Source organism: Equus quagga, chromosome 16, assembly GCF_021613505.1.
Source record: "Equus quagga isolate Etosha38 chromosome 16, UCLA_HA_Equagga_1.0, whole genome shotgun sequence".
Taxonomy (NCBI): Eukaryota; Metazoa; Chordata; class Mammalia; order Perissodactyla; family Equidae; genus Equus; species Equus quagga.
The window spans coordinates 4,112,138-4,129,608 of NC_060282.1; the positions used below are offsets into that span (position 1 = coordinate 4,112,138).

Here is a 17,471-nt window from a genome sequence, read left to right on the forward strand (position 1 = left end):
TGATGAGTAAACAGGCCCAGGGCAGGGAGGTCACACAGCCACATCTGTGTGTGGCAGAGTGGGGGGAGCTTCAGATGTGGGTACGTGAGGCTCGGATCCACATGCTCTCCTTTCCAGTTTGTTCCCGCATTTCTAAAGGCCTAATTCTCAGTCTCAGCTCTCAGTCTCTGCTTTCCAGATCGAAGTCCTCATCGTCTCAGCCTGTGCTCTTATGGCACAGTCCTGGCCTTCTGAAGTTTGGTTAATTCATTTTCTCACTCGCCCAGCCAGTATTTATCTTTTTAGAATGTCTTCCTGTTAGATCTTTCCTCAAAAAGAGCACCTTCAAGATGCAGAGAAACTGTGACCAGGCTTTGCCTTAATGAGGGTTTCTGGGTGCTGGGAGTGTGTGACAGTACTTGGAATGCACCGTCTACATGCTGGGCGTGGAGTCCGCACCCTTGCTTGTATGAACTACTGTAGCCCTCACCATTGCCCCGTGATGGTAGCTCCTATTCTTAGGCGTATTTTACAGTGAGGAAATTGAGGCATAAAGAGACTAGCCAACATGCCTCCGATCTCCTCCATAGTATTTGTAGGAACTGGGGTTTGAACCCTGGCCGTCTGGCTCTGGACTCCATGCTCTTCTTCTCTGGCCTCGATGATGTACAGTTGTCTAATGCACTCACTGAGTGTTGAATCTCATTGCCCTACACTGAGAAGGAGCTGGAGCCACCAAAGGTTGTGTCAACATCAGGTACCACGCCTCCAGTTTATCTCTGTACCAGAGGTTATCCGTCAACTTAGATACAGTTGTCATTTGTTTGAAAGACACGATTGGATGAGATAGAAAATGTCAGATTTAATTTATTCAGCTTCTCCTTCATTTTATCGCCAGCTCATTACTTTGCTACTCAGCCCAAAGCCAATGCATTAGAAGTTTGCCATTCGTCAGTGTCAGTAGACCGGGACTTGGCCTGGGACAGGTGCTCCCCCGGGGCTTCCATCTTGATGAGATGGATCCTCAGTCTCTCCATTTACTGTGTCGTGGGGCTGAGGGAGGGCAGCAAATGAAAGAAGTCATGCCTTTTCCAAATCTTTCCTCTGGTCCTCATTTTTACATTGCCTTTCTCTGTCTCCCAGTTCCTCATCAAGTCTCCTTCTCTGCAGAGCAGATAGTGGGGTCGCCAGAGACAGTCCAGGACTGGGAATTCTCACTGGATTGCAGTTGCATCTGGAAACATTAGAAATATCTGTAGAACGTAAAATCAAAAAGGATTTTTGACTTGAAGTGCTAAGTGATATTACCTGAGGGTTGTGACGCAGAAGGAGGTTTATTTCACTCACATGCTTCCCCTTGGGGAATAAACTGCAGCAGCTGGAAAAGAAACTTGGTTTCAAAAAAATTTTAAAGTTAGCGTTACATCAAAAGTAATTATTTGAGTTATGAAAAGCAAGATTATTAAAACCCAGAAATTACAAAGTGGGTCAACGAGGGCATAAATTAAAAAGATTCTGGGGCCAGCCCCATGGCCCAGTGGTTAAGTTCACACGCTCTGGGTCAGCAGCCCAGGGTTTTGCCGGTTCGGATCCTGGTTGCAGACATGGCACCGCTCATCAGGCCACGCTGAGGCAGTGTCCCACATGCCACAACTGGAAGGACCCACAACTAAAAATATACCACCATGTACTTGGGGGCTTTGGGGAGAAGAAAAAGAAAAAGGAAAAAAAAGAAGATTGGCAACAGATGTTGGCTCAGGTGCCAATCTTTAAAAAAAAAATTCTGTGAAGATTTGTGATGGGGATTTGTGAATTAAGCTCTTCGTGTATTCAAAATATACTTTCTTTAACAAAAATTTCATCATGATTTTACACAGTTATACTTCCAGTCCTAATTCTGAGCTTCAATTTCCAAATGAAGGCTGGGCGTGTCCCCAGAATGTCATAGGATCCTAAAGTCACTGTATCCTCAGTTGAATTAATTATCTTTTCCTTGAAGGTGTCACCATTTTCTCCTTCTTAGAAGATTAAAACTTTTAGAGTCATCCTCAAATTGTCCTATTTGCCCTTGACCCTACTAATTTCTTGAATGCGCCCTATGTCTATTCTAGTGCTTCAGTTGTCTTCAGATGGGATTCCTCCTCTCCCTCGCGCTGTCACGGCCCTGTTTCAGACTTTCCACACCTATTTCTTGGACTGCTGCAATAGACTCTTAACATCACGTCCTCTCTCCTGGCTTTGCTCCTTCCTAGCCATTCTTCACACCGAAGGCAGAATTCTCTCCTTGAAATGCAAGCTAAATCACATCCTTCCGTTCCTTAAGAACCTACAGCGACTACCCTTCCTCTATCTAGTAACGTCTCCACTCCGTCTCAAGGCATTCATGATTTGATTCAAACCATCTTTTTTGCCTAATTTCATTCTTTCTCCATGTACATAATCTATTTTCATATATATTGACTTGTTTTTGGTTCCTTAAGCATATCATATCATTTTTCAAGCTGTTCCTCTTGTAGTGTGCTCTGTTTTTGTACTTTCCGTGTTTCCCACGTTATTAAGAAAGTAGTAATTCCTTCCTCTTCACCTCCTCTTTACCTTACTTAGTTCTCAAGTCAGCATCATTTCATTGTGTCCTGAGAGTAGTTTCCCTATTTGGTTCCCTCACTAGATTACGGACTCCCTGGGGACAGGACCACGTCTTATTCACCTTCTGTCTTTCGTCATTTTGGACAATGCTTTTACCTAGGAGATAGTCAATAAGTGTGGAACTGAATTAGTTTAACATTGCCTTTCCCAAAGTGTTTCTTAGTGTGTATCAGTTGAGACCCCCCAGGCACAGAAGGGGACTGAGGCTTAGGAGATGGTGCTGTCCTCGAGGGTCTGCGGATCTGGCTGAGTGCTTTAAGGGAGGGGTCTGCCTTGTACAGGGCACAGCCTCAATATTTGTTTGTTGAAGGAACGTTGAGTGAAATGGGTATAGTTTTAGAAGAAGCGGAGATGGCTGAACATAGAATTTGTTACAAGGAGAGCCTGCTGGAGAGTGGAAGGCACGCTGACCTGGGAGTCAGAACTTCCGCAGCTTCAGTTCGCTCATTTGTAAAACAGGGATGACAAGGGCACCTTTGACGTAAGGGTTAGGGGATGGTTTGATGAGAGGACACGTGTGAAGTGCTCGGTGCGGTGCCTGGCGTGTAGTAAGTCCTCAGGAAGTGTCAGTTGCTGCTGCAGCTGTCGTTTCCGAGCACTGCCGAGAACAGCTGTGTGAGGCTGGGCAGGACGGGGAGTATCCTTACAGTAAACTTCCACCTCTGTCAAAACGAGGGAACCGCGAAAGTTCCTCACTCCAGGGACGTGTTAGCACGTTCTTTTCTCATATGGAACATTTATCAACAAGCCCTGATTTCTCTTTATAAAACTTTCTGAAAATTTAATTTTAATTATTTTTGAAATAATTTTTATTATACAAATAGTTTATGCTCCTTTTAGAAATCTTGGAAAGCATAAACAGAAAGGAAAAAATTGTGCATAATCCTACATGGACAAACACTGTTAACATTTTAGTGTATTTCTTTTTTAAAAATCATATTAATTTCATAAATATAATTTTGCATCGTGATTTTTTCATATAACAAGATGTTTTCCACATTATCACAGACTTTTATAAATGTCATTTTTAAAAATTTTTAATTGTTTTGGTGAGGAATATTGGCCCTCGGCTAATATTTGTTGCCAATCTTCTTTTTTTGCTTGAGGAAGACTGTGTCTGAGTTAACATCTGTGCCAGTCTTCCTCTTTTTTTTTTTTAGAGATTGGCACCTGAGCTAACATCTGTTGCCAATCTTTTTTTTCTCCTTCTTCTTTTCCCCAAAGCCCCTAGTACATAGATGTATATTCAAGTTGTAGATCCTTCTGGTTGTGCTATGTGGGACACCACCTCAGCATGGCCTGATGAGTGGTGCCAGCTCCGTGCCCAGGATCTGAACCGGTAAAACCCCGGACTGCCAAAGCAGAGTGCATGAACTTAACCACTCAGCCATGGAGCCAGCCCCCCTTTCTCTATTTTTTGTATGTGGGGTGCTGCCACAGCATGGTTTGATGAGTGGTGTGTAGGTCACGCCCAGGATCCAAACCCGCAAACCCTGAGCCGCTGAAGCAGAGCATGCAAACTTAACCACTACGCCACTGGGCTGCCCGATAAATGTAATTTTTAATGATTGCATAAATTTGTATTATGTGACTGTACCAAAGCTTATCTAACCATTACTTCGTAACTCAGTGTGCAGATTCTTTCTAATTATATATTTAGTGTTTATTCTTAAGATAATTTCCCCTTCTGGGACTTATAGTAAGATCTCTAGAGATATTAAAAAATTTTCTAGGTAGTGCTTTAAATAGATGATTATGTAATAAGCTGATGACAACATAATTGCCTTTCATTTTGGTAGAACGTGTTTATATACTTGAAAAGAACAAGGAAAAATATTGAATCTCCTGGTGTTATTAATGATTGCTTTATCAAGGCTTCTGACCTTTTACTATGTAAATTAAGTGAAAAACAAACATAAAGTAATGCTGGGAGGAGGCAATTAATGTGCTCACTGCAATTTCATCTAGTCAATCAGTATTCTGTGAAGGAAAGGCTTGTTTTCTTGTTACATGACACGGCTTATTCAAAAGCTGCTGCTTTGGCAGATGGTTCATTTTGTCATGGTGGTGCGTGAGTGTCTCAGCCTTTGTTCTTGGACCATTGTGCTGCCTGGCTTCATATGCAGAGCGAGAAAAGCAGAGTTGACTTTTCTTGCTATGTAAGATGCTTAACTTGCTGGATATCCTGTTTCAAGACATTTGTGTTTTCTTCTGTATTCTCACATGTTGGGGCAGTCTGGGGTGGGTAGTGTGACAAAATGGAAAAAGCAAAAAGCTTGAGCTCATGGCTCTAAGTATCAATGTAATTTAGCCACTTGTTACCTGAAGGATCCCAGGTAAGCTCATCTGACCTTTACAAGTCTCAAATCCCCTCCTGTAAAATGGGCGCGATAATGCTCAAGGAGGTTGCTCCCGTGGTGGAAAGAGCACTAGATGTGAGAAGCCTTCGCTTAAAATCTCAGCCTTGCTCACTAGCAAAGTGGCTTTGGAAGAGAGAGATCTTATCTTGGATCCTCAGTGCTCTTCGTCACCACACAGGGCTAATGACAATACTTTACTCACTGGGTAGATGTCGATATTAAGGGAGGCAGTGTAGGTGAAAGCCCCTGTGGAGTGCCTGGCTTTCAGGCTGCTGCCTGTGTCTGCTTTAAACATGACCCCCTACTCAGGAGGCAGCCGGCACTCCCTCAGTGCCCAGCCAGCTCTCCAGTTGTTGCTGTTGGGTTCTTGCGCCCACTAGTTTCTTTTGAAGATGACAAATGTCCACTTAACTCCCAAGTGTGGCGATGGGTTTTTGTCTGCGTCCTGATTGGCCTTTCTCTCACACTCACCCCCCTTCCTCTTCTTTCCAGGGAAACTTGTCTTTTTGCTTCTTGAGTCTCATCCCAAATTTCTAGGATTGTCTCTTTTCAAACTCATTTACTAATTCTTGCTTTTCTCACTGCCCTTTACCTCTGTGTTTCCCAGACTGTTGTCCTTGGCCCTTCTATTCTTTTGTCACCTTTGCACTGACCTAGCAAATGTTATCTTTGCTGATTTTCATGGTGCTCAGGATTCTACCTTATTCTCGATCCACTTTCCTAGTTCCATCCAACAGTTTTTTGGGTCTCTTTGTCCTTCTGGTTGGTCCCTACATACTTCAAGCTCAACGTTTCTAAACCACTGCCTTCAGATCCATCACCCCTAACCTTTTCCTTATTCTGTTTCCATCTTGGTCAATGACTGTATTCTACCCGGTCTCCAAAGCTCTTTTTCTTGATGCTTGTCTTGTCTCTTGCTTCTTCTTCAGCTCCTGTGTCCATTTGAACATCAAATCCTTTTTCCTCTAACTTGTCAATAATAAGTAGATTAGTTGGATTGTGGCATCTTTGATCGTGTCTACATGTCTCTGTATCTCCAGAACCTTATACCGTGCCTGACATATACTATTATTATTATTTTTTCATTGATTTTTTTTTTTATTGTGGTAAGATATACATAAAATTTACCATTTTAACTTTTTAAGTTCACAATTCAGTGGCATTGTGTACATTCACAATGTTGTGTGGTCATCACCACTATGCATTTCTAGAACTTTTTCATCATCTTAAGCAGAAGCTCTGTCCCCATTAACCAAGAACTCCCATTCTCTCTGTTCCCCAGCCCCTGGTGACGTCTACTATACTTTCAGTCTCCCTGAATTTGACTGCTCTAGGTACCTCATATTAGTGGAATCATACAGTATTTGTGTTTTTGTGTCTGGCTTATTTCACTTAGCATAATGTCCTCAAGGTTCATCCACGTAGTAGCATGTATCGGAATTTTCTTCCTTTTTTAAGCCTGAAGAATATACAGTCCTATAGCTTAACAATGGGGATACATTCTGAGAAATGTGTCGTTAGGGCAGTTCCGTTGTGCGAACATCATAGAATGCACTTACACAAACCTAGTTGGTATAGCCTACTACACACCTAGGCTGTATGGTACTGATATTATGGGACCACCATCGTATGTGCAATCTGTCATTGACAAAAACATTGTTATTTGTTTTTGTCATGGTGCATGACTGTACCATTTTATGTATATGCTACATTTTGTTTATTCATTCGTTGACGGACACTTGGATTGCTTCTGCCTTTTGGCTGTTGTGAGTAATGCTCCTGTGAACATGGTGTACAAGTATCTGTTTCAGTCCCTGTTTTCGATTTTTTTGGGTATATCCTGGGAAGTGGAATTGCTGGATCATGTGGTAACTCTATGCTTAACTTTTTGAGGAACCACCATACCACTGTCCACATTTTACTTGCCCACCAGCAGTGCACGAGGATCATATGGTTGTCTTTTTCACCATTCTGTCTTGTTTCTCCTTTTTTTCTTTAAAGATTTTTTTTTTTTAAAGATTTTATCTTTTTCCTTTTTCTCCCCAAAGCCCCCCAGTACATAGTTGTATATTCTTCGTTGTGGGTCCCTCTAGTTGTGGCATGTGGGACGCCGCCTCAGCATGGTCTGACGAGCAGTGCCATGTCCGCGCCCAGGATTCGAACCAACGAAACACTGGGCCGCCTGCAGCGGAGCGCGCGAACTTAACCACTCGGCCACGGGGCCAGTCCCAGTCTTGTTTCTTTTTTTAATGAACAAAAGAGAGAATAAGTAATGCACATTTTGAAGTCTTCATTGATGATATTTGTCTGACCCAATGGAGAGAATCAGGTGTTTAGACATTTGCATGTCAGGAATCGTTTGCTCTGGTTGTTTGCTCTGATGGGTTTTTAAAAAGCCCCTTTTGGGGCTGGCCAGGTGGTGCAGAGGTTAAGTTCATATGTTCCGCTTCTCGGTGGCCCGGGGTTCGCCAGTTCGGATCCCGGGTGTGGACGTGGCACTGCTTGGCACACTATGCTGTGGTAGTCATCCCACATATAAAGTAGACGAAGATGGGCACGATGTTAGCTCAGGGCCGTGCTTCCTCAGCAAAAAGAGGAGGGCTGGCAGTACTTAGCTCAGGGCTAATCTTCCTCAAAAAAAAAAAAAGCCCCTTTTGTAACTCATGCAGCCGTTCCCATAGTTAGTGTGGAAAGGGTCTGGTGTCACTTTTTTGAGTTGAACTGCTACTCTCTTTTGAGCCACTCTCTGATGGGCTTGGCAGCCTCCTGTCCTGCAGAGGCGATTGGAAAAAGCCTCGGGGAACTCGTGCTGACAGTTGAACGCACTCTCGCTGCACCTCGCTCCTCCTGGGGATCTGGCTCCTTGAGGTGGGGCTGGCTTAGTGGCTCATCAGTCGTTGTTCTCCCAGCTCAGTGAGGATGCCTGAAGCTCTGCTGGCTTCTCAGCCTCTTGGCAGTGACCCTCTCCCGCCAAGAATCTGCACACACTCCCGGGGCTAACGTGGCATGCAGGAAGTGGGACTCATTTTAAAGAGCTTCTCTTCTCTCTGGACCCTCAAATCCATGCTGCCTTGACAGCTCTTTAGTTGACTCTTAGTTCTTGGTGGGAGTGTTGTTCTTCTCTAAGCTGCTCCAGAAGTGGGAGTTGCCACGGCGATACTTGTAATGGAAATTAACCTTTCCATGGCAGGGAGATGCCATTGGATGAATGGGTGGGGTGTAGAGAGGTCATGGATTCAGGGTTGTGGGTCTGACCTTGAGCCCCAGCTTCACAGACCACTAGTTTTGTGACTTTGAGCTAATCACTTCATCTCCCTGGACCTCACTTATGTCTTAGTAAAATGGCATAACAATAACACTTACCTTATTTGTTGGTGGAGCATAATACTCTTCCCAATCTCTGATGTCTTTCCTACAAAGGAGATTCGGTTAGGATAACTGCAGGCCCTTCACTCCATCTCTGGAGAGGTAGGGTGACTTACCTGATGCTAAGTTTGGTCCCAATAACCAGTGTTATTGGTTAGCTTAGCTTGCTCTGCTCTGTGGCCACAGAAACCCTGAGTGCTCGTCTGTGCTCCACGTGGGAAGTCGGGTGGTGGCCTCCTCTGGGCGGATGGCCTCCACCTGGCCTGCTCAGTTCAGTACAAGTTGTGTCTGGATTAGGAAGGTCTGTGTGCCCGGTTCTTGGCATCAGTGAGCAGTTGCAGTTTCTAAGAAACCACGTCATGTCCTTCAACATGGTCTGTACATGGTAGAAAAGATGATATTTTAGCCTCTGTGTTTTCTTTTTGTTTTGTTTTCAACTTATTTAGGAACTGGATGGAAAAAAGGGGTCCTGCCTATTGGGAACCCCCTAAGAGAGCTCAGCATGATGATGTTGAAAGGTCAATAATATTATTCTTATGAAAACAATTCAAATACTAACTGTGGTTTTTATTTGTTTAAGTGAGAGTATCAGAATCAATTCTGAAAGTATAATTTCAGATTGCATCGGACCACACCTGTAGTTTTTCCTGTGTATTCTTCTTTTTCCTTCTTCCTTAGATTTTTTTCTTTTAGATTTGGAAGAAAAGATGTACTTCTTTCTCCTCTTTCTATTCTCTACCTGTTTAGAATACTGTAACTGACTTAATGTGAACATGGTTGTCTCAGACTGTTACTTGGAAGAAACAAGAATAGACAAACTGTGAAATTGTGATGTGCTGGTTTTCATGCCATTGTCAACTCCTGAAATGGCAAATGGCCTGTGAATTTTTTATGATCAAAAGTTTTGGTGATCATATTTTTTTGCTTCTATAAGGAACAATATAGATAGGTGGTAACTAGGCTTTCAGAACATTAAAAATGTCCTGTCTGTCTTCATAATTTCCTTCATTTCTGGGATAGAAAAAATAACTCTCAAGGGCCTTAGGTGCTCTAGTTTGACTGAAATAATTGTTGGATGTTTTGATCAAAATTGAACAAGGTATATTGATGTTATGGGCTAAATGTTTGCGTCTACCTCCAGATCCATATGTTAAACCCTAACCCCTAATGTGATTGTATTTGGAAATGAGGCCCTTGGGAGGTAATTAGGTATAGATTAGGTCATGAGGGACCCTCGTGATGGGATCAGTGCTCTGTAAGAAGAAGAGAAAGAAGAGCTCTTTCTCTGTGCACACGCACTGAGGAAAGACTACGTGAGGAGATAATAAGAAGATGGCCATCTGCAAGGCGCGGAGTGGGCCTCACCAGGAACTGAATCTGCTGGCACCTTGATCTTGGACTTCCCAGCCTGCAGAACTTTGAGAAATAAATGTTAACTGTTTAAGTCACCAGTCTATTTTATTATGTCAGCCGGAGCCGACTAAGACAATTGATTTTTAGTGAAGTTAATTAAGGAGTCCTCACTTCCCACTGACCAAATCATATGCTTATGAGAATGTTCAGATTTGTGGCAAGCTTCCTTCCAGCTTGGCATGTAGAACAGAGGTTAGCAGCCCCATGGCCTAGAGCTCTTTTATCTGTGTTTTTGTGACACTGGGTATTCGTGGTCGGGCCTAAGGTGTGGGACAGGAAGATTCAGTCAACATGGATCTGAATCCCAACTCTGTTCTTCTCTGTATGGCTTTGAGCACATTATTTCACTTCCCTGAGGTCATTAAATATTTTTGTTATGAAACAATTTCAAACATAAAGATACAAAGAATAATAAAATAAATCCCCACATATCTATCATCCAGATTCAAAGGTTATCAAGATTTTCATATATTTACTTCATCTTTTGCTTTTCCTACTTGCTGAATTATTTTAAAGAAAATTCCAGAGACATAATTTCATTTCATACCTTCATTCTTTAGTATGCATTGCTAAAAAAATGGACATTCTCTTGTATAACCACAATGTAAATAATATACCTAAAAATTAATAATCAATTTTGGCTGCTTTTAACACCAATCCACAATCAAATTTCCCAGATTGTCCCTGAGTTAGTTTTTACACCTTTGAAAGAGAGAGAATAATGCCTTTTTCACCTCCTTTTGGCAGGGATTTTGTGGGAAGGTATTACGTGCCTATTTTGGATCAAAACATATTGAAGTTCCAGTATATACCAGGATCTCTTGCCTTAGAGGTTTTATAGTCTGAATAACCTAGTACAGTCTTTGGCACATAGTAAGTCTCAGTAAGATGTAGCTGTGGGTAATGATTGCAGGTGTTTTAGTCATGCTAACTTCGTGCTGAAAACAGGGCTAGTCTCCACTGAAGATGTGATAGAAGTGCAAACTGTGTCTCTCTAGATCTGTTCTCTTTCGTCTGTGAGCATCTCTACATTTCTTTCTCTGGACGGGAAGCCTTCCTTTTCTGCCTAGCAAACTTGTATTCATCCTCTATTGTCAGCAGTGAAATTTCTGCAGCAAATATCACAAGTCTCTATGGTATCCTGTTTTACACACATTCAAGATGTGTGTAAAGTATTTGATAATCAATATACTGCAAGGCCAGTCTCATCCCCCCACTGCAGCCAGCAGCATTTTCACCTTTGGTATTTTCCATCCATCCAGCTCTGGTGGTCTAGTGGTTAAGATTCAGTGCTCTCACTAGCGCGGGTTTGTTTTCAGGTCAGGGGCCTGCACCACCTGTCTGTCAGTTGTCATACTGTGACGGCTGCGTATTGCTGTGATGCTTAAAGCTATGCCACCAGTATTTCAGATACCATCAGGGTCACCCATGGTGGACAGGTTTCAGTGGAACTTCCAGACTAAGACAGACCAGGAAGAAGGACCTGGCCACTCACTTCCAAAAAAATTGGCCATGAAAACCCTGTGAATAACAGCAGACCATTGTCTGATATAGCGGAAAGGTGAGAGGATGGCACAAAAAACCAGGCAGGGTTCAACTCTGCTGTACACAGGGTCTCTAGGAATCAGAATCAACTTGACAGCAGTAACAACAAATTTTCCCTCCGGAGCCCCTGTGCTGCCTATACCAGTCAACCCTTTTGATGTCCACAGATGTTATCAACCTTAGCCAGTTTCCTCCTGCATGTACCTCAGGCAACTTCTCTGTCAAGTTTTGTTGTGTGTATACAGCTTATAATGATATATTATTATTCATTCTATGCTCCTGTCATTCTTTCTAATAACGTAGCTAAACCTCCAGATATTATACTCATGGTTTTTGCTTCCAGAGTCCTATGACCCTTTACAAAGACCAAATGTCGCCTCTTCCATGAAGCCTTCTTTGGCGAAATTAGCTGCTCATGTGCTCTTCTCCCAGACTTTGATCCTGCCTCTGTAAAGTCACTTATAAGGAATTATATTTGACATTGTGTTCTCTTTCAACTTGGGACACCCTAAAAGTAGAGCCCACAGTACTTGTGTGTGACTGATGCTCAATGCCATGGGTACATAGTAGATGTTTGCTGAAAGTTGAATGGATGAGCGTAAGAATGAGTAAATTCAGGGAAGGTTAAAAAAAGATAAAGGAAGACAATAACTTGTTGAGGAAGTGATGTAAGTAGTAGTGAGTGGTGGAATGCCTCAAATGGTTATTTCAGCTGTTTTTTGTTGAAGTAGAAAAACTTGTGAAATTATGCTTCCCCAGCCCAGGGATACCGGGAGAAAGAATGATCTCAGCCAGGGTGACAGTTCTTAGTATTGACAGATGTACCCAGAGCTGCTCTGCAGTTCCCGTGCTTGAAGGTAAACGAAGGGAGGAAGAGGATTTGGTCCAACTGCACTGGATGCTTTTGCTGGCGAATCAGTGGCTGTTATTCTACACTATGTGGACAGAGAATGTGTGTCTTATTTTATTATTTTATTTTGCTCTTCAACAAAGAGTGATTCTTTCCTACCTCTTTGAATAAATGAGGTCAGCCAACCAACGCATGGTTCCTTAATATCTTCTGTTTTCTAAGCACTCTTGAAAAATTAGGGGGAAAAATAAAAAAGACAAGACTCTCTCCCTTTAAGGAGATTGTAGTCCAAATAAAATGTATTTTTAACTGTTCAGCCTTAAAAAAAAATTTAAAGTGAAAATCACTTACAGTCTCAGCACTTAAAACACTTGGTGAGTTGACCTGTCTTTTGTCAAGGCCTAGAGAGACAATGAGAATCCACTAGCAATGAGTACTCCTAGCCTCCAGATTCTGATCTCTACACACCATTTCTCACTAAGAGGATCCAGGGCTCCTTGGAGAAATGGTTTGATTCTAGATCTGGGGCTGGAAATGAGCCAGAAAGATAACAAGCTATTGATGAATAATGGGGTCTTACCTAAAGGACACAGGAACCGACCTGAATGGGCCCCCACTGGCCAAAGATGGGACAATTTGAACATCAAAAAAGAATGAGATGGCAACCAATTGAAACACCAGATATATGAAAATGCCCCAGTTCATAATGATGCTAAGTAATATGTGACTCACTGGTCATCACTGGAGGTGGCTGGGGCACCAGTTCTCTACTCCAGTAAGTAAAGAGAAAGACCCAACCATTTGTTAACCCTCCTTTCTGTGTTTCAGGATAACCAAATGGCTCATGTAGAAAAAATCCTTCCTGGGGCTGGCCTGGTGGCGTAGTGGTTAAGTTCATGTACTCTGCTTTGGTGGCCCAGGGTTCACAGGTTTGGATCCCAGGCATGGACCTAGCACCACTAGTCAAGCCATGCTGTGGCAGCATCCCACATAAAATAGAGGAAGATTGGCACAGCTGTTAGCTCCGGGCCAATCTTCCTCAAACAACAACAACAAAACAAAAACAAAAAAAGAAGAAGAAAAAATCCTTCCTTACTATTTTGTAATCCTTGATAAGATAATAGATCTGGGCAACAATGTATAGCAGATGCTCAAATCCATTAGGATAAAGGTCGATAGGAACTTTCTAATGGATGGATCACACTAACAATTGAACGTAAGCATTTAACTCTGGAGACTCCACTAAAATGATACCAAAGTCGTCAGCCGGTGGGAAAGCTGAGAGGCATTCCAAGTTCCTGTGCCCTGTAGAAGCTCCAGAAAGCAGTAGGCACTCTGGATGGGAGTGTGATGAGAGCAGTAGAAGTAGGAGAAGTTGCTGAGAGTCATCTCATGAATTGGTTATATCCTCAGATCTCCTCCTCTGCTCCTGGAGCAGGTGGCTGTCCCTCTTCCACCCCAGCAGAAGACTGGTATTTCACCTGATGGCAATTGAAAAGAGTGTGTATCTGGCTGGGAGTCACCAGGCACAGCTGGAGAGGAGGGCCCCACCCAAATCAAGGGGAATAAGTGAATATTGAGATGTTCATCCCTTCACTTGGCTTCCATAGAACTCTGAGAATGCCCACAGCCAGGCTTGTACCCCACGGAGGCAATTCTTCCATGGAAAAACTACCAGACCAAAAGAAAAGGCCCCAAGCAGAAGCACAGTAGGATCCCTAATGAACCAGCACAGCAGGAGTGCCATGCGGTGAAGCCCATAGCAGCTGGGCCCCACTCATGTGCGTTATTCATGTGCGTTATAGTACTCAATGTGTACACTCTTGTCTCTATAGAAAAGCCATTCGCAGCTAAGCTGAGTAATATACCACAGGTACTTTTCCTTCTTGGGTAGCTTTGCAAGTGCATTAGGCATCACAAATGAATTCATTTCCGTCTTCATTTTGGCAGTGTTTACTGAGAGAGCATAATTCAGCTTAATAAGATATCTAAACCATGAGCACTCTGCCTAATAGGCAAATTAGGTCATTTGCATGCTATCAGCTGCAGCTCTTTGGCAGATTTATCATCTATAAATTGAAGGTGATTTGATTATTGAAATAATTTTGTTCATGTTGCAGATTAACATTACTGTATTGTATTCAAAATTAATTCTGGTCGCATTTCTGCCCTCCTGTTCTCTAGAGAATGATGCTTGGACACAGAAAACTCCTGTGGCAGCAGTTTGCCCCTTTCTGTGTGTGCCTGAGATCTATGAAGTCCTTGGCTGGATATTTGTTGTTTATGGTCACCAGTCTTAGTGGAGCACTTGGCCTCACTTTGTGGCCATTTACTCTTTCTCTGTCGACTTTCTCCCATTTCCTTCAGTGCAATTGCATGGTAATGATTACAGTTAGCAATTGTTTCACTGTTCTCAGTGCTCATCTGTACCAGTCACTGTTTTCTGATGTGTTATCTCATTTGATCCTTAGCAATTCCTTAGTTAGGAAGTTAAGGCTCAGAAAGGCTGAACCGCTTCCCCTAAGGTGGTCACACACAGACAGGGAGAGACCTAGAAAGTGTCTGTTTATTGGGACCTGGTCTAACTCCGTTGCCCTAGGTCGCCCGGATGGTTGTGTCCTCCCATTACTCTTCTCCCCAAGTCCTCCATCTCTCCAGTTGGCAGTGACGGAGAAAGTAGAGGCCTGGAGGGAACTCCCTTTCCCACACCCATCCCAATTCCTAACTTTCCTCCTTCTTCTAAACAGCGTAGGGAGAAGACCGCAGACTTACTGCCAGACACACCATCTTTGACAAGTGGTTTAACTTCACTTGGTCTTAGTTTTTTCATTTGCAAAATGGGCACAGTAATGGCTGCCTTCCTGAGTTAGTACGAGTTTTAGCGCAGGAAAGTCTCTTGAGCTCTGGAGTGTTATAGAGTCTGTGAGCGTGTGTCTAGAGCACGTCCCAGACAATGAGCAAGTGTTATTTATTATTACCTATGTCCTGTCTTCTTCCCTCCTAGTGAAAGGGATGGGGACGGGGTGAGAAAGACAGTCTTACCTCACAAAGCTCTATTTTTATACCAAAAACGTTGACTTGTGGTTGTTCACTTAAATATCTATTATACAGATGGACTATAAAACCCTTGGGGACAGGGCCTGGCATTTGTCTTGGTACCTAGTAATTGCTGGAAAAATATTTAAATAATAAACTGATTCTCCAGTCCTGCCTGCCTATTGACTTTCTTGGAATTTGGTAAGGATTTATTCTGTTGGAAAATGAAATCTCCTAGGAGATCGTAACTTAATTTCCTTTTTATCCATAGGTCCTTAAAGGGAGCAGCTGCTAGTGATTATTTGAATAAATTGAATAAAGCTTCTACTTTTTGTTTCTTGTGGTCACTGCTTCTTTATTTCTGTCAGAAGATTAGACTCATTGGGCTGTCAGGGGTTGGGTAGAGAATTTTATTTTTGCTCAAAACAAAAGAAAATCCAGAAGGCTCTCACTTTTGCTTTTGTTTAATTAGCCTTTATTTTGTTTTTATTTTCTCTTCAGAAAAGAAAGACGTGACCCAAAGCCTGGAGAACTATACGTCCAAATGTCCTGGGACGATGGAACTCATCACTCTCCCAGATGGCCTCGTGCTGCCTCCGGTGCCCTTCACCAAACTGCCCATTGTCAGGTAGGACAGACCCTTCTGGAATGCGAAGGGTGCCCTGTGCTCCAGAACGTTTCCCTTCAGTCTGATAGTGAAGGTGGGTCTTCAGAAGCATTTTCACTTTTTGTTGGCTATGTATGTGGTCCAATACCTCATGAAATCTCAGCAGCCGCCCTATGAGGTGTGAGTATTTTATAGACGGGAGAGTCAAGGCCAGTGCCTTATGTAACTGCCATAGTCGTGTGCCTGTGAGATGGCAGAGCCAGATGCAAACCCCTGTCTGTCTGCTTCCAAAGCCTGCGTCCTGAGCGCTCTGCTGTGATTGAAACAAACTCAACCTGTCACTCTTCTCCTCACAAGCTTCCAGCAGTTCCCCGTTTTCCTAGACTGGGATCCCTCACAACACAGCACAGCTCTTCGGACAGACCAGGCGCCTTCCCACTCGTGTGCCTCTGCTCCTGTTCCACCCTCTCCCTGGAGTTCATCTTTCTTCTCCTTGACTTTATTCTTTCCTGATACTTCCTCCTGCTGTCACCACCCTGCCGTTGGTTACAAGAGACTTCTGGCTTTCCATAGCTCCCACTGCCCACCTCTCTCACAGTGTTTGCACTGTGTGCAGTCCTGGAATCCCTTTTTATGTGACTGTCTCTCTTCACAGATTGTAAGATTTTAGGGAGCAGAGGCCCTTTGGCACGTGCAAAGTGGGTACTAAAAAAGGTTTCTGAACTACTCTCCTGAAATGATTTCTGATTTTCTGAAAGATTTGTTTGAAGACTGAAAAGAAACAGTTGAGACTTGATATTTTGCTGTTCATAGAAGTGCTATGACCTTAGGATACCATGTGATGAAGATGCTAAGCATCTTTGAAATGCTCTTCGCTTGGCTGTTGTTTCTCAGGTTCCACTTGGCCTTGCGATACTGTGGAAGGGGCTTGGGTGTGCCTCCCAGGTCCATGACATTACATGAGCAAGTCCCTTTACCTTCCTGGGCGTCAGTTTGCTTATCAGAAAAAAATTAAGAAAGAAAACCCATGACATTAGGTCATTAGAAGAATTCAGTGAAGTAACATGTAAAAGCGTGTGGTCTGGTGCTTAATAAATGTGCGTTTTCTCTCTCCATGCGTTTCCTTGGGGACAAGTGTAATACTGCCAAATGAAATGGTTTTGTTCCTGAAGCGAGAAATGTATGCTCCTGAGAAGTGAGGGCAGAAAGGGTCAGTGTGCACAGAAGTCCCTGGCAGGCTACCCTTGAATTTTAAGAGGATGTCCCAATGGGCACTTGTGTAGTTCATCAGACAGAGTTGGCAGGCTGCCCCATCTAAACGTTGGCTAGGCTGTGGCCTGAAAAGGTGCTCTTGCTGCTACTTGGAATTTCCGGGAGCAGACCTGCAGTCCCTCAGCGTGGAGGGCCCCCTGGGAAGGGTGCGGTGGTTCTGCTGTGCGTGCTGCTTCCTCATCGCTGATACAAACTGGGGAGGTCAGGGTCCTTGCTGGGCCTTTCTGTGGTAAGACTTAAAGTGGAATGTGTTTGATTTGGCATTTTTTTAAAAAATTAAAGACTAGAAAAGTCTTTCTTCATAATTTTTTATCATCATGACCTGGATAATTTGTACATTTAGATAGCCATGCATAATAGAATATCCTGAACCTAGTAGAACATTCTGGGCTTTTGA

At 43.2% G+C, this 17,471-nt stretch overlaps 1 protein-coding gene across 5 annotated transcripts in view; it reads left to right on the forward strand.

Annotated features, from left to right (window-relative positions):
- The window catches only part of TRAPPC9 (trafficking protein particle complex subunit 9), a 622,060-nt gene that overhangs the window by 107,772 nt on the left and 496,817 nt on the right, over positions 1 to 17,471 (forward strand). For all 5 annotated transcript variants that reach the window (XM_046642579.1, XM_046642581.1, XM_046642580.1 and 2 more), the window contains one exon: positions 15,697 to 15,823. In XM_046642579.1, the coding sequence (XP_046498535.1) occupies positions 15,697 to 15,823 (127 nt within the window). The remainder of the gene's footprint in view (positions 1 to 15,696; positions 15,824 to 17,471) is intronic.